The sequence below is a fragment of the Dreissena polymorpha genome, chromosome 7 (genome assembly GCF_020536995.1).
Source record: "Dreissena polymorpha isolate Duluth1 chromosome 7, UMN_Dpol_1.0, whole genome shotgun sequence".
In the NCBI taxonomy this organism is placed as follows: Eukaryota; Metazoa; Mollusca; class Bivalvia; order Myida; family Dreissenidae; genus Dreissena; species Dreissena polymorpha.
Window position 1 is genome coordinate 39,378,402 of NC_068361.1, and position 23,821 is coordinate 39,402,222.

Genomic DNA, 23,821 nt, shown 5'->3' on the forward strand with positions numbered 1-23,821 from the left:
GATTATTAATTTACTTAATATTTTCTCAATTTTAAATATATTCAAATGAGCCAGAGGTATTTTATATTCACTATTTTACGCTAGAAGCTTTATTGTGAGCTTTCTTGCTGAAATAAATGTTGTTTTTTTGTTGTTGTATGTAGTTATTCTTAAAGGAGTATTGTATCCGTTTATGGAAATTTTATTTCAAACGTTATACGAAATGCATTATATTAAAAAATTAATTAGATATATGAAACATGTTTTTTTAAACAACATTTTCAGACATGCGTATAAAATTGAGATATTGTAAAACTTCGTCCTTGCGTGGCCATCTGATCTGGCGGAGTTTTCACAAACTGCTTAGGTAAAAGGTTTGAAGCGTTTGGTGCGTCTGCTGTAGACTTGTCAAAAATTGCTGGCACACAGAATGGTAGTTTGAATGTTTATTAGAATACCATCATCTCGGTATGATGTCTTCTCAGTACACAAATGTTTCCAGAGGCCTTCTGAAACAAGCGCGATTTTACTTAATTTATTATCTATGAATTACCTGTACATACTCAAACTGCATTACTTAATTCTGCATACATACCAATATTACAGTTTAAAGTATATTTTTTATATTAAGACTTAAGTCTTAAGGATTTGTCGGCGTCTGGTTGCGTCTTATAGCATGTTAATACACAAGGGGAACTTACATAACCTTGCATTACGACATAAGAATTTACATGAATTACATTGTAGTTTTGAGGAAATTACTCGACCTATAGAAATTTACTAAATGAAGATTTATAGTTGTATAAGATATTTCTCTACAAAATCGGAACAAATTAGAATACAATATGTTGTACTTTATGTATGTTTATTGGAGAATTTACTCGAATAACATAATAAGCGTTAATATATAATAAACGTTACATATTTTTTTTAAGTTCAGAAACCTAATTTTCACACTTTAGCATTTGCTGCATTGTTAAGGACTCAAAACTGTCACTTTCGATCTAGTATTACATTAGATATTGAAAGTGTACAATAGCTAACGCACGAAAAGAAAACTCACAAACATTTTAACAATATTATACAATATTGCATAAGCAAAAAGTCAGTAAAACGTAAACACAGAAGCAAATAGATTAAAAAGGATAATACATGACAGCGTAGATTTGAGCAACGTGCGAATACTTTCAAATATAAATAAACAATAATTTAAGCAAAAGGCACGGAGAAAATCGCGACAACCACCGATAGGGGCCGCGATATAACACCGACCGCGACCCCTCTGGATGGGTCGCAGCCCTTTGGCCAGAAGTCGCACGCAGCCAGCTGCTCAAACAGCTTAAAACTGAAATTTGTTATTGTCTTTCTGCGCTTGCAATGCTTAATGCATGTACAATTTAAAGATATCGCCATGGAAACACGGCAGCTTCTGTAGGCGATGCGCTCATGTCGGCATAGGAACGGGCTACATATGTTCGATACCAAATGCGTGTATATGTTCCGATAAAATCTCATGTATGCTAGTAAACGATACACTATTTTAATATCAATGTTTACAAAAAAAAATTCCCTTTATTTTAGATGTGATTCATGTTTATATAGCTTATATGATTATATCGTTATCTTTAAAGCGGGTATATAAATTGTTCTTCAAAACAAGCATAACATTAAAACATACGTGAATAAAAAAAGACAAAATGTTATAAGAAAAAGTTAAAAATGTCAAAGTTTTTAACAATTGCAAATCATCTTTGTTTTGAATAGTAGAAAACTCATCCATGTATCAAAGGCATGCCCAGCGTTGTACAATGCGAACTATTATGTGCTCATTTATTCATTCGACACTTTTTTCTTATTATCTTAAATGATTTAATCATCTTTTAATGTGTTGCGATGATTACCTAAGAAATATCACGTGGAACATATTAAATAGAGGTATTTAGAAATATTTCGGGCAATGAATCATTCGTCCTGAAAACTACTCTGCACTCATTTGTAATAGCCTGTCTACTTTACAAATATGCTCAAGTTTATGTCAACAATCACTTAATGCTATTTCAACATAATTTAAATGAACCGAATTTAAACCCGCATATTGAAGTAATTCAATACTGACAAACGCTATATCATGCGATTGATCAAATATCCATGTGTAAATGCGAATAAGTCGTTGTGAAAATGCCCAACACATTCTCAAAATGACAAATAAAACGCTGATTAACTAATTTTGTCGTAATATAAATCATCGTATGCCTCAAATTTTAATCACATACGCAAATGGATAGCCATTATATATTTCCGATTCAAAAATAAAAGAGTTTATTCATTGAGAGACTGTTTCATATAAATGAACTACTCATTCACGATAATTTTTTTAAAGAATACTCGCTAAACATGAACCTTTAAGAGAAGTACATTTCGGTTATCCTTTTATGCTATATCATGTATTTTTCATATTTGTTATAGTTTGAAAAAAAGATATTGGCCATGAATGACTGCAGCGCAGATTCGTTTACAAAATAACGTCTAAAGGTCTTTGATCGGACTAGACCCAATTGTTGAACTGTGTGGATTTTAACACGTTTACATTATATTGAGAATAGTATTTCAATCATTAAAATATCAACAAAACACTAACATCAAATCATGTTCTTGACAAGAGGTTCAAACCAGTGGCATACGGGAGCAAATTATTACATGCTTCCACTAAACCCTGCAGACTTTACATGATAATAACACACATGGCATAAGCATTAACCTCGCTTGTTGTCGTAAGACTGTTTACACATGAGAATGATATAGTATAACTAAAAGTTTTTATTGCTTTTCACACAGCCATTAGTTTACACATATACCTCTAATGAAGGGCTCGCTGGGAATATCTCTGCTTGCTTATCACTTAGCTCGTCTATAGCTGATGTAACAGCGGTGTGCAACATATATGAAATAATTCACACCGACTGTTATTTCTACGTTAACGTTTACCCAGGCTTTCTTTAAAATATTCCATTTGCAATGAACTGCAAACTTAACAAATCTATGACCTAATTGTTGATCGACATTTCAAACTGTGTTCCATTATTATTTCAATTATTGTATTGGTGATTTGCCTGAATATTTGAAAATGTGATATGTGCCATGCTGTCAGTAAGAAACATTTGACGAATGAACCAAGTATTACGAATGCAAAAAAAGTTACTCGTGAAGGTTAAAAGTTCATGACAAATGCCAGTTTTTACTCGTTGATAATTAAATTGACACAAGTAAAACGATTATATATGGAAAACTCTGTATGCAGACATCATTGCCTATTTATACCTATTTTAATCGCTGTATGTACATCATATTCTCATGAAGAAAACAGACCCGTTGGTTGAATACTTGGTGATATAATGACATGGCTATTTTATGTTTTTGCATTTATGGGCAGAGTTCTTAACATGATTCGTCAAAAACCGAAGAAGGGTTTCAATTAAGTCATCCCGATGTTATTAACCGAAAAGTATATAGAGAGTCACGAATTTCGGTCTACATGCTTCCACTAAACAGTGCAGACTTTTACATTTAATATCATTTAAACGCTATGTAGTAAATATGAGTGTTTCCCAAAATCGATGAAAAGCGTTACACACGCTTTTGTATTGTTTCGTATTCGATTGATGGTTATCAATAAACGAATTTCTACATTTTTATTGTTCAGGGTTGGTTTTTGCTTGTTTGAATATATTAGATGCCATCGTTTTGAATCCCTGTCATTAAACATTTTTTTTTACTTATGCTGGACTAGTCCCTTTAAACGTAAATTCGGTTAAACTAGGATTTGAATGAGCGTTTTTTCGCGTGGATTACCTCTGTTTTGTTACGTCTCAGGCAGACTCGTATTGTATTTATCGGAGCGTATCTTGCTTAAGGCCGTATTCAGCCTAGGAAAAAACTGTGGGTTAAAATTTAGCTCATTCATTTTGAAATACCCTGCTTTATTCGTAATCACGAGATACTCCCATTTTAATCTACGTTAACACCGATCCTTTGCATTCGAGTCATACGTGAATTACGAAATCATGAAAGCATCAATCAATCGAGTGCAGTGCAGTTTTATACATTATTTTTGCGTCACCATTTAGTTAAATCAAATCGTATTTGTGAATGTATTAATTCTGTCAAACGGTCCCTTTAGCAGTTTACAGATAACAGTTAGTTCAGTTACATACAATAAATCAACAGCGATATTTAAATAAATAATGTTACAATGCTGTTAAGACATGTAAGGTACCTGCTTTCCATTTAGACATTACTTTAATCGTGTTATAATGGAATCAACGCTTCAGATAAAATATATTTCTGAAGAAGTTTGAAAATTGTTTTTACAGTGAAACAAAAGGTAAGCTTAACGATAGTTTATTTATGTTGGTCAGACATTCTATTTATTTAGCTTTCATTCACAGAATAGAACTTAATGTTCACTTATAAACAATCTTAAATTTATATCGAAACTTAAATGGAAATTAAACATTGCACGGTTTATTTCGCTTTAGTTTTATTGATATCGTACATAATTTTAAATTGTACAGTTGATTATATTAACTAATAATTTCTGCTATACAACATACATTGAGTCGCACATTGAACATATTTCGAAGCTTGTCTTGCTCACTTTATCTAACGTCGTACAGGATACTCGTTTCTCATTGACTAAGTCAGGTCGCATGCTGAACACGTTTTTTCAATGTTAAGTCAGTAGCTTGTCATAAAGTTGTATATGAATGAAACGTTAAATGACTGCACGACAAAAGTCAATTCGTCTTAATGAAATATTGTAAAGTAGATCCTTTACTGGTGTTATATAAATGCTGGAGAAAGAATTTTACGCGTTAAGATATTTTCAAACACAGATTCATTTTGTTACACGTATTGTATTAAACATTACATCATTTTCCAGATCCTATACTGTATATTTATATCTACTTGTATTCTACACTGTTAATTGTTTTGACATATTTGTACATTGTAGTGACATGGTTATTTGTCCACACGTAATCAGCAACGCTTCCAACTGACAAAAGAGGGCAAAAGCATAAGCCTTGAGATTTTTTCTCAATTCAGTTAGATTAAACTTTACACTTCTAATCTTAAGCATTTCTTGTCCAAAGTAGCATGAATGTTTGTATACTATTATATTGCTTACATGTTGTGTAAAGCTAAATAAATATTGTTTCAACAAACGGTCCTACATGATTCAGCGCTTTAAATATGTTCGTTTAATGCTGTCCAGCTGCTGGTTAACTTGATACATTTAGGACATTTACATTAGGCTAACATGAAAGTTTACTTGAGAATAGTTTAGAAAGATACATTTTCGATCCTCATATTATGTCAGATAATAAACCAATAATTCACGTAGGTGTAAACAATTAAGCTGCCAATTAAGCTGTCATTAGTTCACAATACAATACGTGCTAGACAGGGGTGCTTCAACATGTTGCTAACGCCACGTACATTGATGTGATATGTATAATCTTTTATTTTATTATACGTTGATGGTATGCTCAGAGTTTGTGTAACGGTTGTCTAATGTGTTTCTTTTCAACAATAAGCTGAGGGAAAACAACATGCCAAAGGTTTCCGCTAACAATCATCAGATAAAAATTCTGGCTTGTTTTCATCAAGATTTTGCATCTTGAGTCATAACAATGTTTTGTTTTATGACGTGATCTGGTGCAGGACGCACCTAACCCAAATCCGATGTCAATCTAGACAATTTCAAAATAAACATTCTGACCAAGTTAAATGAAGCCTTTGTCATAAAAATGACCTATTGAGAGGTAAAAACATTTTTGTAAGATTTGAACGGGTTACCTTGGTTTTAAACGCTTGTAGCCCAGATTCGAACTCGGCCTAAATATTGTCAAGATAACTATTCAAACCAAGTTTCATCAAGATTAAGTCATACATTGAGCGACATTTAATGAGACAAAGATTATGGCAAACTTATAAGGATATTAATTCAGCAAACAAATGCAACATTTATGACATTTACCTTGTATAGTAAGTAGAAGATATATAGGTTTATAAAGATGCTTAAATAGTTTGTTATCGACTACTTACCCAAATCGAATATGCGGATCATGTTCAATTCGTTTGTAACGTGTTGCGTTTCTTTCGATACAAAAACACGACACATTAAAAATACGTGCTACACACCTTTCTAAAATCATACAAGTATACGAAGACGCATGATTGGATATTTTTAATTGGGAGGGGGTCGATACAAACAAAAGCACAATTGAATTCTAATGATCTTTATGATAACATGTTGATAGTTATATATTTTACGAATATATCTGATTTTAAGTTACCCGGTATGTTCCTGTGATGTACAAGCTGTCTGATAAAATGTCAGCGATGATCGTATTTCAACCGGATTTGAGTTTTCTTAACAGTAATGCCATGTGTGTGTTTATTTCCTATATTCATTCTCGGTTTCTTTGTGTAAGGGTTGGCGAAATTAAGGACACAATGGCTGTTACTTTAAGAGGAATTCTTTTAAAATTTTCTATTATAATCATCAAATATTAAAAAAAATTATATAATGGCTAAGATTGAGAACGTTCACACTTACCTGTATACAACAGCGCCAGGTATAATTCTCGACCTTTTTATGATGAGTGACGATCTATATATTATATTTGATTGTAACATTTGTTTGTTTCGGAAATGACGAATATACCTATTGAAGAAAGTGTGCGCATCTCCCAGCGAAGAAGTTTTAATTGATAATTGCATTATACTCACTTAAAAAAAATCGTAACTTAACTCACATATGACCGTATGTCAATTGTATGCGGACATTGTCCTTGTCAGTTCATTCTTTACCTCTTTCTTAAGGCTTTTGACCTATTTTATGGCGTGGGTGTTCATTCTTTAAATTATTTTTGGTTTGAATATAGATCAATGCCGCAGACAATACAATTTAATAAGTGATACCAAGAACAACACACCACGCTGGTTATTTTAGTAAAATAATTTTTAATAATAAGGTCACGAATGGAAAGTAGGACGCTTCAAATACTCGATGAATTGAAAGCATTGTTTCGGTGTCCTATATGACATAATGATAGGCTTTATTTTACTACTTTCGATTTCAGAAGTGTAAAATATGTAAAAGGGAATAGAGACAGCGAGCTAACACCTTATAATGTTTGATGATTTCAACTTTGGATGTAAGCATAACTTCTTTTAACCCTCCACTGACCCATAATGTATTGAGATGCTAGTATACGTTTAAATTGTTTCTGCAACCGCCAAATGTGTTATGATTTTAAGTATAAACGTTACCTAAGCGTTAATATGCATCTTTATTTCCTTTACACTGTGTATTTTATGTACGATGTATTATATGCAGGGCATAGCTGTTGTGTTCCGTTCTGGCAGGTAAGAGCGGTTTCTTTGCTGTTTAAATTGCATTAGATATATGTAGTATAATTATCATATTGAATAGTTGATGTTATTGTATGGTGTCCGGTGGTTTATAGAGAAATATAAATAAAAACTGATAATTCGCAGTTTGAAGCAATGAAAATTAACCGTTAAATAATCGATAATGTTCACTGTAATACTGTGAAATGACTTCGTTGTCATGACGTTACGTTGTCATTATTTCAGTAAAAAATCCCACAAAAATAAGCATTTGTAAGCGTTGCATAACACAAAAATGTGTTGGCGTTGGCGGAATATCGCAGCCAATCGTGAAAAAAGTATTTTTGCTATGGTCACTCGTGAATTAAAATCGATATTTCACCCAATTCAACAAATATCCTCTATTTATAATGAGTTGTGTGTTAATTCATCGTTTCGTTAATTACAGAAGTTAACATAATGTTGTTTTCATTTGCAATACAATACTTGGTTACAGTTTATAAACTCTGGGTGGATTTTGACTTTAATAGTTAACATCTTTCGAGGCAAAATAATGCAAAGTCATTAAACGCATGCAATGTTTTATTTTGTGCGGAATTGTTATTGATAAATTAATACTATATGTTAAAAAGTGATTGTTTACGCTTTATATGATTCATGCAATTCATTTCAAATTTCGATTTCGATTTCATTTAACTATTTATTATTTTAAACTTTATTAAAAAGTCGAGTTATAAATATATTGGTGAAATGCAATATGCAATATTATATTGGAAGGTGTATTGTTTATTTGATTTACTTAGTGGCTCGTATATTGGGATATTTCTAGTTCTGGTTTCCGTAATTAAAAAACGCCGCTTTTTACTGCGTTCTGACTGCGCGACTTAACATTATCGGGATACTCCATAGCGAATTCTACATAGTTTAACTGTTTAAAATGTTTCTTAATACTTGGTTCACAATAACGTAACGGTATTTGTAAAAAATCAAATCCATGTGTTAAATATTAATATTGCGGTAGTTTGTAGTCATGAACTTAACGTGGCAGTTTTATGAACATACTGTCAAACACATACAAAAATAAGTTTGTTTCGTGTCCAAAAATTCAACACAAACATACGCCCTAGATTAAATGCTCGTAAACTAAGATACACTATGAAAAGTTACCTATTTCATGTACGTCAATATGTTTTATGTTGTTTTATAAACAGGCATTCCGAGCTTGACTTTTGACCACAGAGTAAAAGATAAGCATCACAATATTGTATTCTGAACCTTACACTATTAAAATTCACCGAATATATACGGTCAGTCAGCTTAATTCGGTTACCTTATTATCCCCGCCGAAAAAAAAATTCGGAGGGGATATAGTAATTGGTCCTGTCCGTCTGTCCGTCCGTCCGTCCGTCCGGCTGAAACTTTGTCCGGAGCATAACTCCAAATCTATTCAATGGATTTACTTTAAACTTAGAATATAAACAGATGGCAACTAGGAGACGTGCAGTGACCAAGTACCATAACTCTATCTACCTTAGTTTTTTAATTATCTCCCCTTTTATATGATTTTAAAGTAAATTTTTGTCCGGAGCATAACTGTAAATCTACTGAAGGGATTTACTTGAAACTTGAAATATAAACAGATGGCAACTAGGAGAAGTGCAGCGACCAAGAACCACAACTCTATCTACATTAGTTTTTGAATTATCTCCCCTTTTATATGATTTTAATGTAAATGTTTGTCCGGAACATAACTCTAAATCTACTGAAGGGATTTACTTGAAACTTGAAATATAAACAGATGGCAACTAGGAGGAGTGCAGTGACTAAGAACCACAACTCTATCTACCTTAGTTTTTGAATTATCTCCCCTTTTATATAATTTTAAAGTACATTTTTGTCCGGAGCATAACTCTAAATCTACTGAAGGGATTTACTTAAAACTTAAAATATAGACAGATGGTTAGTAGGAAAAGTGCAGTGACCAAGAACAATAACTCTATCTACCTTAGTTTTTGAATTATCTCCCCTTTTATATTACTTTAAAGTAAATTTTGTCCGGAGCATAACTCTAAATCTACTAAAGGGATTTACTTGAAACTTGAAATATAAACATATGACAACTAGGAGAAGTGCAGTGACCAAGAACCATAACTCTATCTACCTTAGTTTTTGAATTATATCCCTTTATTCAATTTCAAAGTAAATTTTTTGTCCGGAGCATAATGAATCATCTCCCTTTATTTGTTTTTACAAATATTATTCTACTCTCTAAAACAAATGTTGTCATACAAGCAAACACATTTCGGCGGGGATTTGGCACTACTGTGACAAGCTCTTGTTTGTTATTTAATCGTTAAATCTTTAATCTCAAAACCTTCATATGTAACGCATTACAACTTAAGCTTATTTGTCACACTTCATATTTTGAGCGGGGGTATGCTATTCAATTGATAATATTATATACGAATATTTAAGGCGTGAAAGGATGTCCTTGATACACAACTTGAAATATTATTTAATTATATCCTTGAAAAAGAGTCATTTCCCAAATCCTGGTCAAAGGGAGTAATTATGCCTATTTTCAAAAAAGGAAACTCATTCGACCCTAACAATTATTGAGGCATATTGTTAGCGAACTGTTTTGCCAAATTGTTTACAGTCGTAATAAACGAACGGCTTAAAAAGTGGGCTATTGTAAACGATACGCTCACAGACGCCCAGTTCGGTTTCAAAACTAACTATAGCACAGTGGATGCTATTTTATCTACTAAATGCTTTTATAGATTAACAACTTAGTGCTAAAAAGAAACTAAACTGTTGTTATATTGACCAAATGAAATGTCATGATTCAATATATCGAAACGGACTATGGTACAAGCTTATTAAGAGCGGAATAAACGGTAGATTGTTAAAAATTATTCGGTCTATGTATGATGAAGTGAAATTATGTGTTAGACATATGGGGATTTTGTCGGATTTCTTTAATTGCGAGGTTGGATTATTGCAAGGGGAGACAATCTCACCTATACTATTTTCTCTTTGCGCTAACGACATTGAACTCTTTTTGAGTAATAACAATGAAAACATGATCACGTTAGACCAGTTATATATTTATTTGTTATTGTTTGCAGATGATGCTGTAATTTTTTCCGAAACACAAAAAGGATTGCAAAAATCTTTAGATAATCTATACGAATATTGTGAACGATGGAAGTTGAAAGTCAATGTAGAAAAAACAAAAGTAGTCATATTTAAAAAGGGAGGAAATAATTCAATGAATGAGCCAATTTTTTATAACAATGAGCAAATAGAAATGGTTCAATCATTTAACTATCTCGGCATTGTACTATCAAGAGGTGGGTCATTTATACAAACTACTCAAACTTTATCCGATAAAGGCTTAAAGGCTATGGGGTCGCTTTTTGCAATCACCAAATACATGCTTGTTCCTGTTAAAATAATATTAAATTTGTTCGATTCTTATGTTACTTCAATACTGTGTTATGCGTGTGAGGTTTGGGGGTTTGTAAATGCTGATGATATTAAAAGAGTTCATAGAAGATTGTTGAAACGAATACTTGGTGTCAAAATGAGTACCCCTAATTCAGCTCTGTACGGGGAACTAGGGCGATACCCATTATATATAGATCGCTATGTACGAATTATAAAATAGTTTATAAGATTGTATACTGTTCAACAAACTAATTGTATATTTTTTAGTACACTATGTTATATGAGAAATGGTGCTGACAATATAATACGATGTAACAACTGGATTACCAAAGTACGGGACTTGCTATAAAACACTGGTTTTGTAGATGTTTTGATGTATCCAGAATCAGTAAATGAAAGTGTATTTATTCCGATATTTAAAAATAGACTTATTGATATTTACATAGGTTTGTGGCTAAATGATTTAAATGTTAAAAGTTCATTAACTCTATACAAAGAATTGAAACATCGATTTGAACTATCTGACTACCTTAACATAATCCAAAACATTAATTTAAGAAAATACATATCAAAATTTAAACTTTCGTCCCACATGTTAAAAATTGAATCTGGGAGACATATAAATATTCCTAAAAAACGAACGCAAATGTATTATATGTAACTCAGGTGATATTGAAGACGAATACCATTTTGTAATTGTATGTCCTCTTTACTGATATAAGAAAAATGTATATTGACAAATTCTATTATAACCGACCTAGTATGCATAAATTTATTCTTTTGTTAACAAACACTAAAACCAAAGTCCTAAATAAACTAGCAATATATTGTAAAAATGCTTTTAAAATGAGAACGAACTGATAATTTGAATGCAAACGTTGAGTGATATGATAGCCTAAGTGCATTTTTAAACACCTTTTTATGTACTATTTTGGTCACTTTCGCATTACTATGCATGTGCTTAATGCTTATATATTGTCAGTTATGTATTTGTAACGATGAACTGGAAATGTTCAAGTTATATGAATAAACTTTCTGTTCTGTCCTGTTCTGCTATTTTGCCTTGAAAACGTACATACCGGTAGCTAAAATACATTAACCATCAAATTTAAAATTACCCTTCAAAAGCACTGCGTTTATCATAAAAGGCACTAAATGAAAGCAAACATTTATTCTCGAAATTATAACAAACAATAACTGTGAATACACATTAAGCAGATCTTGCCGTTTACCATACCGAGATCCTTTCAACTGCGTAAATACTTAACGCTATCGAAGTAAATGATCACCAGTATCGATTTAATACACATTCCTTTGTACTCAATAGAGCAAACGTAACGATTCATTGACTTCTTGTTACTATCCGCCGGGGTTTATTTCAGTCATGCATTTGTAAAGACACAGGCGAGGTATGACATGGGATTAAACCAACTGTTTATAAAATGAAATCGGATGGAATGCAATTTAAAATGTTATGTCATGAAAACAGGGAACATTTGGGTTTCCTAAACATAAATCATACACAATAGTTGTTTTGGGTCATATAGCGGGTGTCCGAAAATATTTAGCGTCCGAAAACTGAATGTAATTAAGGTTTAAAACTGTAATAAAATAACATCTATGCTGGTCAGAAATGAGTTATTGAACAAAAAGCATTACGGAAACCGCTAGTTAAAATGACAATCTGGAGCACGCGGTCAAGGTCGATTCGAAAATATCAGTTTAACCGAGTATATAATTTGTATATACTATGTTTATACACATATGTACAAAGAATATTCATATACTATGTATATACATACACTATAAATAGTATATACTAGACTATAGAAAAGTATACTTGAGTATGTTGATAAGAGATTTTTTCCGGTGTTATTCGATGCATTTGACGATTTTCTATTAGATAAATACACCGTATGTCAAGAATTAATACGGAATAAGTAATATAAGTAATACGGTTTAAATAAAACTATATGTACGCAATGTCAATAGTGATCCGTAAATGGTTAGCAAAACTATGTTATTTGACGTTTTGCTATAGGTGTCAGAGTTTAAAATAAAACCTATGGAGCTGCTAAGTATAATTTGATAGATATTTAACTCAATTATGGCCAATTTCCCAATAATTAACTGCTAAATGAATACTTGTAATGGTATATCATACTTTTTGTTTAAGTTTGACGTGACAACTCGCAGGCGTAACAACGGTCACAGTTAACGAGGTAATTATAAAGTGAAATAATCAATGAGCAACATGTTTTTCTGCTGCTGATAATACTTCTCATGCTGCTATTACAATTTCTGCTGCTGCTTCAACTACTACTACGTATGCTGCTACTACTATTGCTGCCAACTCTACCACCACTACAACTGATACGAAACAACACAAACAGCGACGACAATAACTGCTACAATAATTACTACTACTTCTTCTTCAACAATAACAACAAAAACACCGACACAACAAAACAACAACTACAACTTCTAATGCTACTACTTATACTACTTCTTATATACTTCTACTACCAATACCTTTTTGAATACTACTACTATAACTACTACTATTACTACTACTACTACTACTACTACTACTACTACTACTACTACTACTACTACTACTACTACTACTACTACTACTACTACTACTTCTACTACTACTACTACTACTACTACTACTACTACTACAACTGCTACTACTAATACAGCGATTTTTCTTCCCCAATAAGGCAAATTACCTGTACTATACCAATTGGGAAAACATATCGCCAAAAAGCGTAAAATTGGGAAAAATCGCGCCGTGAAATCTCCCAATTTGGAATTATGGGTCTTTTTAATTGTTTCGTATCAATAGCAAAAATCAACTCAAATATTGATTAACCTTCATTTTGGATTGAAACGTTCAGTACCAGTGCTCATTTTAATTGTTAACTTGCTGATACTGCACGTTTGGAACAAAATTGTCGACATTTTCCTTCCTGTCGGAAATTTTTTAAACTGCAATTGGGAATTTTGTAGTTTTTCTTAAATTGGGAAAGTACCATTTATGGGTACTTTATAAAGAAGGAAAAAACCGCTGTACTTCTACTACTACTAATACTACTACTACTTCTACTACTACTACTACTACTACTACTACTACTACTACTACTACTACTACTACTACTACTACTACTACTACTAATACTACTACTGCTACTACTACTACTACTACTACTACTACTACTTCTACTACTACTACTACTACTACTACTACTACTACTACTACTACTACTACTACTACTACTACTACTACTACTACTACTACTACTACTACTACTACTACTACTACTACTACTGCTGCTGCTTCTTCTAGTGCTACTGGTAATGCTCATTATTCTGCCACTACTCCCGGCACTACTCCGTCTTCTACTTCTACTACTAAAGAGCTCTACTAATAATTAAAACCAACGTCGATATACTTGGCGCACCAATTACTAGGGCAATGGGCACGATCACATGGTTATATCAATAGTCAAGTATATATCTTTGCATTCAGGCTGTCAAGTGTTTGTGTTAAATGGTTTTAGTGACGGTTGTGTCGATTGTGCAATATAACTCGTGTTGAAGCTGTAATATATTAAACCTCAATATTATAACATAACTTGTCCATAGTTTGAAGTTCAATACCCCCAATACATGTCGAGGGTAAAATGTATATTATATATGCTAAATGACTGTCCAATCTTCATCAAATTAAGTCGTCGTTCACGGATGTGTCTTTGTGACAATCTTTCAACCAATATTTACATGTGTTCAAACGCACATGGAGTTTATAGCTCAAAACGAAGTATTAACATGAAATCTTTTAGTCATATTTAATCTGTAAACTGCCTATCAACTCGTATTTCATAAAGCTCACTACAATTTTTTAACTACACACATCATGGACTGTTTTTATTGCAAGACTTATATTGCATCGGAAATCATTGCAGATACAAATTAACCGGATGGCATTATGGAATATTGTAATAGTTGGGATGAAAAGGAAGTCCAGCGTAATAGAGAACTTATACATGATGGCAGACTTGTTGAGGTCAGCGACAAATACATAACGCAGTTAATAAACTTTTCCGATCTAACAGACAAAGGCGGTGGATTCGGAAAAATATATATATGTGAGTTGAACCCTGTTTCATACTAAAACAACTATTATATTAATTTAAACACAACGGCAAGTCTGTCACCAGGGCCACTATTACTATTAATAATATTCTTTATATTACTAGTCAGTATATTTTCAATTTTCATTTAAAACATTTTAGTGCATCTGCAGTGTGTGCTATTTTGAAATAATAACTTGTTAAACTTTGTTAAAGCTCGAGATCCTGTCCCTGGATTCAAACACCGACTTGTCCTTAAGGAGATTTGTGTGTATGATGAGAACTCAAAATCTCATACGCAACTTTTAGGTTCAGTTAAAAATGTGAGTATTCGCTCTATGATTTATCTCAAGTAGTTGTTGCAGATTTGAATAACCTGTTTACGACTACAATAATGTGCTAAACAATAGTCTATTATATTTAACTATGTATAGTGTGTTATATGCGTGTTGTATTTCATAGATTTGCAGAAATCTCTTCTCAAATCGTATTTTTCATTTATAGTCGTAATTGTCAAATGCCAAACGGATTTGCTTCTCAATATTCTGTTGCACTGTTAAAGGGGCCTTTTCACAGATTTTGGCATTTTTTTAACTTATTCATTAAATGCTTTATATTGATAAATGTAAACATTGGATCATAAAAGCTCCAGTAAAAAATCAAGAAAACAATTTAAAAAAGGAAAAGAACATTGCCCGGAGCAGGTTTCGAACCAATGACCCCTGGAGTCCTGCCAGAGTCCTGAAGTAAAAACGCTTTAGCCTACTGAGCTATTCCGCCGAGTACACATTCTTGACGTATTTTATACCTTATATAAGCAATCTTCGTAGTTTCACAAAATTTAACGACAAAAACAGAACTCTCCAAATTATTCAATCGTTTCGCGTTGCAACGCTTTATAATTTTTAGGTTTTAAAATCGTCAAAAGATGCATATAATGGCTATATTAGAGCATGGTTAATGTTCAGTATTACTTTTTCCTCACAAATAACATAACTTAAACGAAAACTTACGAATCTGAAACAACTTTTTTCAATTTTGTCAATTTACCAAAGCGTGAAAAGATCCCTTTAAACAGCCAAAATTAACAGAAACTTCGCAAATTCCTGTGTCCCGATGTAATTGTCAGCAATAATGGGTGTAAAAGATCCATATTACAAAGCCTGATTGTTTATGTGACTGCTTAAAAAAATGAATCAAACAAGAATCGCCCGTTAGAGAGAAAATATTAATTAAATTTAACGCTGTAAAACCGATGACCTATGCATGTAGCCTAAACAGTGAAAGCGTGTCGTATTAAAACTATAGAAGCGATGAAGTCAAAAGAATCAATGTAGCCGAGAACAATGAAAGTGTATAGTATGACGTAATTGAGAAGCGATGACACGATGACGTGAAAAAATCCAGCGGCAGTACTGTGAAATAAAAAATAAAAATATAAAAGGGGTAGTACGGTGAAAACGAATTACCAATACAACCAGCATAGTTGATTGAATATTAAAGAATATTACAAATAAAACTCTCATTCCATTAACAAATCCAAATTTTAAGAGAAGAAAGATATAGTGAATCGAAAACCAACAAGCATGTGTTTTAGAAGTACGTTAACATCATATCCTTTTGATAAAAATGAGTTAATTAAATTGAAAAGTTTAATATAAACATTTTCTTTAAGATATTTTAATTTGCGAACACGCTTTAAACATCTTCATAAAATGATGGGTGGGAAATTCATTAGTTTAATGTCATTTTAAAGAAAAAAATTATTTTGAAATTCAATCACCATACTTTGAGTGAAATTTAGCGAATTAACTTCGAAGGTTATGATACAAAAAACCTGGTTTTAGCAATTTCTTCGTTAATATACGATTACGGTCATTAAAATCTGTAATACATGCACATGCTGTGTCATAACGTACCAAGGCAAACGAACAACACCGTAAAATTCGTATATAAATATTTACATATAGATAAGTTTTAGGCGGTTGTGTCAGTGCGTTGTATTTGGCTCCAATAGCTATTTAACAATTATACTGAATTGATTTATTAAAATTCATTTTATAATTAAATGACGATTGTTTTTGCTAATTGATTTGTTGACCTGTATGGCATACATAGATCATATTTAACAAATTGTTGTGATTTCGAGAATGTGAACATGGTAAAAGTAAATGTGACAATACATTTTCATTCAACACATTTAATTACATCGTTCACGCTTTTGCAGGAGAAGCTGGCATCACGATTAAGACATTTTGGTATAGTGCCAGTTTTAGCCTTCCACGATAATATTTCGAATGGGTAGGTGTTTAAATTTACACGTGTTTATTCAAGTATACTAGTACATTGTGTTCAAGGATGGATACCCCTTCTGTTTAAAAAAAACAAAAACATACATTAACTGTTACATATTTTTTTTAACTTTTATTAGTATAACTACTGCAACTTCTACTGTTTACTGTACAAACAATTACTAAGTATCGAATTTACAACAAAAAATGTCGTATATGTAGTTTAAGTATCACCATTTTCATGAATACGATATATTGTGACTCGTTATTTTATCGATATTAACACATCGCAACTATAAGTAATATACACATGTTGATAATTATATTATCCATTTACCCCAGATCCTTTTTGAATTTGAATTTTGAAATGTTTTCGCATACTTTAATTGCCTCTTATGAGGCATTAACGCATATCAGCCGTTTAGTTGAATAGAAATACGTATGAAGCATGCATGTCTTATAGTGCATGTAATATTCTATTTATTAAACAAATATGTCGTGTTTCATTAAAGGCCTATGTTTTACCCTCCGTCGGTTCGTGTGTCTACACATCAGATCGAAAAGCTTGTTCCTGCGATTTATGAAACTTAAATGAAAATGCGTCGCCAGTAAAGCTTGAGCTCTTTAACACTCTAGAAGCCACAGTTATTGTCACATGTTTGTGCAAAATGGTTAGATAGTTTATTGTTGCAATTTCTAGGTAAAGTGCGAATGTCGGTGTGAGCGTAAACACTAGGTCACCAAATAAAATCGTAGCAAAAACAAATAAACACTCTGCAATTCAAATGTAAAATTAAATCTTGATGGAACTTACTCAGAATGGTTATATTAACAATATACAGATCAAGTTTGAATTTATGCAAAGCTAGGGTAAACCGCTAGGTCAACTGGTCAGATTTTAGAAAATTCTTATAACCAACATGGACGTTTCATTTATTACCCAATGTTGATGAAACTTGCTCAGAAGATTTTCGTTACACAATAAAGGTCACGCTCAAAACTTTTGACAAGTGTGGTCAAATAATAGAATCTGATGTCAAATCGTAGAAAAACGTTATAATCACACGTAATGCCACTCTCAATTTTGCTACAAAATCCATAGTGATGTAAAGCTTAAAACTTGGTCACATGCATAAGAAAACTATGTTGCCAGGTCAAATATTCAACAATTTGTTAGCCCAAAATTTAGCTTAGCCAATTAGGACTATCCTAGCACTATTGTTGATATACTTTATAAGCCAAATAACTTAAAGTCAAATAGATTGGTAAACAGCATAGTGAAGTTGATAGCCTTCTTATAGATTTTTTTTTAATTATGCCAATAGGCTAAAAACTGGCCGCGCCTCGGGAGTTACATGAATATATTTAGCCATTATGAATGTTATGGTCGAAATAAGGTCGTAATTGTCAAAATGGAACGTCTTGACCTAATAACTGTAACATGTTTTGAAGATTGCTATCATAACTTCGCCACATTTTCCACTGCATTGGTCCTTATGGCACGCAGTAAAACGACTACGTTAAGGTGAACGTCATATCGAAAGGTCGGTGAAAGGTCTGACAACTTAATATAAGTAGCTCAACTGCAAACGATATGCACTGAGATATCGTTTTGGATGGCCTTTATTTCGTCTTGCGGAAACTTTTCATTAAAGCTTTTTCTCGTCATATATCGCCTGGCAAATTAACATCAACCTTTACACAAATGATTATTGGCTGATCTAGTTCTTAAGTTGTTTGAATTGTTTCGGTCCATTACATATGAAGTTCATCAGAGCGGTTAACGGGATGTATACAGACTTGTGTAGTAAATAATTTCAACAATCTCATTTGAAACCAAAAGGCTTAGAGCTTTGATATTTGGTATGCACCATCGACACGGTTAATGCCAAAACAGGAACATTGAAGCTAATTTCCAACCTGATAGCTAACGACCCATCTTTCGTGAAGCTGTAATATTCAATGGTACGAAAACGTGCATAAAATTGTGTTATTAGTTACACAAATTTCATTAAAATGAATCTCAATTACAGGTGCCTTATATATGAAATTATATTTCAAGAGGTTTGCTCTATTTTTATTAAAAAACAAACAGAAAAACACTGACCATTTTATAGCTATGCAAAGGACATCTGAGTAAAAAATGCTAATATAGTGATAGTGATGGGACATGACTCCTGTGAGTTACGTTTATGATTCAATATATTGCATGTGTACAAGTATGCAAAATACTTAAATTCATATGGAAAGAAATACGTTGTTAACAAATTGTTAATCAGGTTCATAAGTGTGTTTTCTTCACAACATTTTAGTTATTTGTTGCAATGTAAACACGTCAGTTACCCGGCAGTGTGAATTTGTGTCAATGATTGTTTCTAAATTGTCTTTGCCGCTATCATTCACTTATTTACATAAATATCTTTTCGAAAAGTAGTATATTTTATTATAAAGGCTACTGATATTTACCGTGTAATTGCCTATAGGAAATACGTCATTACTTTAAATGTTGTTTCATAATAAGTATACCAATGTGTTACTCTTTGCTATAACTGTTTCAAGTTGTTTTTTCGGTCAAACGTTGATTTTGGTACTGAAGTTTTTTTGTTGTATTTAAGCAGCTGGCGGCCAGAAGAATCTGCCAAAATCTGTAGCACTTTCATGTAACTGAAAAAACAAAAACTGACAATGGCAAAATACTACTTATTATGTTTGAAAAACAGTGCCGCAATGGTTGGGTAATACACAAGCATTTATCGAATAGTAGTTGTCAGTACTATTTTGCTTACCTTAATTTGATTTCAAGTAGAATTTTTATTAATTATCACTGTATTACCTTCTATCAACATCTGGCAAAAATCATTAATTTTAATTACTTTGATTCCACAACTTTTTAGGTAAAATGTGCCTAGGAAAAAAGCTGGTTTATTCTTTAATCAACAGACACCAAAGACACTGTCTTTCAGAATCATTTTTGTCAACCATAAAAGCAGTGCTAAACCTACTGTCGTCGATGAATGTCAAAACTGGTTGACCCTTAATCGCGACGGTCGACACTATACAACAATGTATTTATTTGTTATGTTTACAATCCATATTTCTTGATGCAAGAATGTTTCTCCTTATCAGTTGATCATAAGCAATAACAACAACGACTTTTTTCAAACGTAAAACAGTGTATACATTATCCTATTGATTAAAATGTAAAAGTTTGTTCTGTTTTCAAATCCATCAAATTAGCTTACAGGTGTCCTGTTAAAATGCCCACAGTGGTCGTATACGTGTTACTAGCACATAATGATCAAATCTTGTCCGAGGGATCAAAACTAGTAATGTACCGTGCTTTGCATGATAACTTCTTTCTAACCATCATGCACACATCTTTGAAATTCCGTATTGACATCAGATAGAGGTCCTCTATTAATTCAGTTTAAATACATTTTGCCCCGCACGTAGTAGTGGTATGAAATATTATTTCTTTTAAATCTAATGATAAATTATGACATTTCTGCAGTGAAATAAAAGCAATGAAAATATACAAATTGTTATTTTCACAGGTGAAAATAACAATTTTTAGTGACTTCTTTATCTACTTTTAGATTATCATATCAAGTGAATTAAAATCGGTATTCCACTGAATCCAACAAATTTTCTTTTTATTTTAGGCTTTTTTTCACCGTTTATTTACGTGGTGAAAGAGTTTAACTGAAGAATTTCGCTGAAATAGTGACGTTATTTCGAAATAATGACGTAATTTTGTGCATTGAAATGTATTTAGCCACACCACGGGAGAAAGCTTAAGTTTTCAGCCAAAGGAAAACAGCTGTTAATTATTTTCTTGAAAAAGGGGCATAACAGAAACAGAAAATGTGTTAATGTTAGTGTAAGATCATTTGTTTTGTATTCTACCACGACCGGCGACATGCTTTCTATAGACAACTTAAGGTAGCGCCCCCGTAATGGGCACCTATCCAAATATAATCTAATCTATTATTTTCTCAATCAGCATCATTTCACTGAACTACATGCAAATTTTTAGGTAGGCTTTCCATGCTTTAAAAAAATATACTGATTTTTTAAAAACCACCCCCACACTCGGCTTTTGTCCAGTTTATGTGCACCCCTGGCGTATATGAAAGTTCCACAATTCATCCAGATTTCCAAATATAGGCATGCAGTTAATGTGTACAGATGCAGTAAAGGTGTTTAAAGTTTAAACAAGATGAAAAAAAAATTCTTTTACAGACATTTATTTTTATGTCCCCCCACCCCTATAGTGGGGGACATATTGTTTTTACCCTGTCTGTTGGTCTGTCTGTCTGTCTGTCTGTTGGTTTGGTCAAACTTTAACATTTGCCATAACTTTTGCAATATTGAAGATAGCAGCTTCATATTTGGCATGCATGTGAATCTCATGGAGCTGCACATTTTGAGTGGTGGAAGGTCAAGGTCAAGGTCAAGGTCATCCTTCAATGTCCAATTTAGCCATAACGTTGTTTTAATTTTAAAAATTGAAGAATGTGCATAACAATTGCAACATATTTTAACAATAAACATAGCTTTTATGCCGTATTAAATCAAATTACGTTAGAAAAGAAATAAAACGCGTCGCAAAAAAGTATACGTCGTCGGCAGAATTCGAACCTGCGCGGGAATATCCCAAAAGATTTCTAGTCTATCGCCTTAACCACTTGGCTACGGCACCTAATATTAGGCTCTTCAACCTTCGAAGAAATCGCGGGAAATCATTAGGAGTGCGCTACCTTAAAGAAAAATGTTGGTTATTCTACATCAAACTATGGTCGGAGCTGTATGTTGTGAAGTAGTTCCAGAAATTCCAAGATATGCAATAAAATGCAGGTTGTTGAAAGCTTATTAAAACGTTTGTCATACAAAACATTTTGACTGTCTGTATTTAATTTAAAAATGTCATTAAAATGTCATTTAACTTTTATATTAAAGTTAATCAACATTTTAACGTTCAATTAATTCCTTCTCATCAAAAATCCAAACCGTTCGCAGAGCACTCGTGAAAATTTATTTTCTACGATCGCTCGTGAAATAACAAACACTGACATGAATCTTACACTGACATGAACAAATATCCTCTATATATTTACTTCTATCAATTATTAACGTTAAAAACCGTCTTCAGATGCCATAAAGCTAAAGCCAAAGTCTTTGATATTTAGTATGTGCTGTCTAAAAGGTTATACACAATAAAAAAGATGATCCATAGTTGGCTTTATTTGTAGATATAATTTTCCGCTTTATAAATTAATGATATATGTAAGGAATAAACAACAAGTCACTTACACGAACGATTATACTTTTCGCGTATTTGAATCACAACGCTACGTTGAAGGGTATAGTAGAAGCGTTGAAGTCGAAATACAGCGAAAGTTGTATGTATTCCTCATAGTAGAAATATTTGATATTGATCAGGGAATTTTCTAGGTATAATCTGCTTAAAATTTTCATTTTCCTATACTTAGTATCAGAGCGGAATGTTCCATATCTACATCACGTCAGGCTTATCCGTTTCTGACATTCCCTTCTAAAAATGGCACAATTTCCACGTGTTCACCTCTTAGTTAGTTTTTGATCAAAATGTTTATCATATTTCAGGAAATATTACCTGATTACACCATATTTTGAAAATGGCGACCTATACGGTGCAAATGGATCTGACAGAAAAAAGTTGAGCAAAGGCGAAACGGTTCTTCTTGACTGGAAAACAAGGCTAAAAGTGATTTACCAGATTGCATGTGCTATCGACTACATGCACACACCGAATTCTTTCCGGTATGTTTCACAGACATTGATGCCATGCAATTGTGTGTAACATTCAAATAGGGTAATTGATCATCATTCGTTTTTATAAAAGTAACACATAATTTATTCGAAACCGTCATAGCAATAATCATTGGTTCAAATGGCACAACCATAAACGTGTTTTAACTGCATTGGTTGTAACAAAATAATGTCTTCAAATTAAAAAAAATACTACCTGATAAGGGTTACATATCGTGGCAATAACAAACGGTCTGCGAACGGTTTGGATTTTTGATGCGAAATAATTAATTGAACGTTAAAATGTTGATTAACTTTAATATAGACATTTAATGACACTTACAGGGCATTTTTAAATTAAATGCAGACAGTCAAAATGTTTTGTATGACAAACGTTTTAAAAAGCTTTCAACAACCTGCATTTTATTGCATATCTTGGAATTTCTGGAACTACTGTCACAACATACAGCTCCGACAATAGTTTGATGAATCACATTTTTCTTCAAGTTGTCTATAGAAAGCATGTCGCCGGTCGTGGTAGAAAAAAACACATACGTTCAACAAGCTTAAACGGAAGTTTAAAACAGTGTAAATTTCTATAAATTTATAAAAACAACAACAACAACAGCTTAACATAAAAGCAGAAACAGATGGGAGGTAATCTTTTAGATCAAAATCAACCAAAATGAAATAAAAGTTGACGACGCACGGCACTCACCGCATACCTCACCGCGCTTTGCTAAGCAAAGTGAA

At 32.5% G+C, this 23,821-nt stretch overlaps 1 protein-coding gene and 1 long non-coding RNA gene across 2 annotated transcripts in view; both read left to right on the forward strand.

Moving 5' to 3' along the window:
* Window positions 1–7,414, forward strand: part of LOC127839646 (forkhead box protein P2-like) — a 29,022-nt gene extending 21,608 nt beyond the window's left edge. The window contains exon 3 of the mRNA XM_052368031.1: window positions 7,382–7,414. Within this exon, the coding sequence (XP_052223991.1) occupies window positions 7,382–7,414 (33 nt within the window). The remainder of the gene's footprint in view (window positions 1–7,381) is intronic.
* A 5,609-nt stretch (window positions 7,415–13,023) lies between these two features.
* On the forward strand, window positions 13,024–15,281 carry LOC127838107 (uncharacterized). The gene is made up of 3 exons (XR_008029670.1): window positions 13,024–13,070; window positions 14,820–15,002; window positions 15,204–15,281. It is a non-coding gene; the product is annotated as an uncharacterized LOC127838107 (long non-coding RNA).
* Window positions 15,282–23,821: the final 8,540 nt, after the last annotated feature.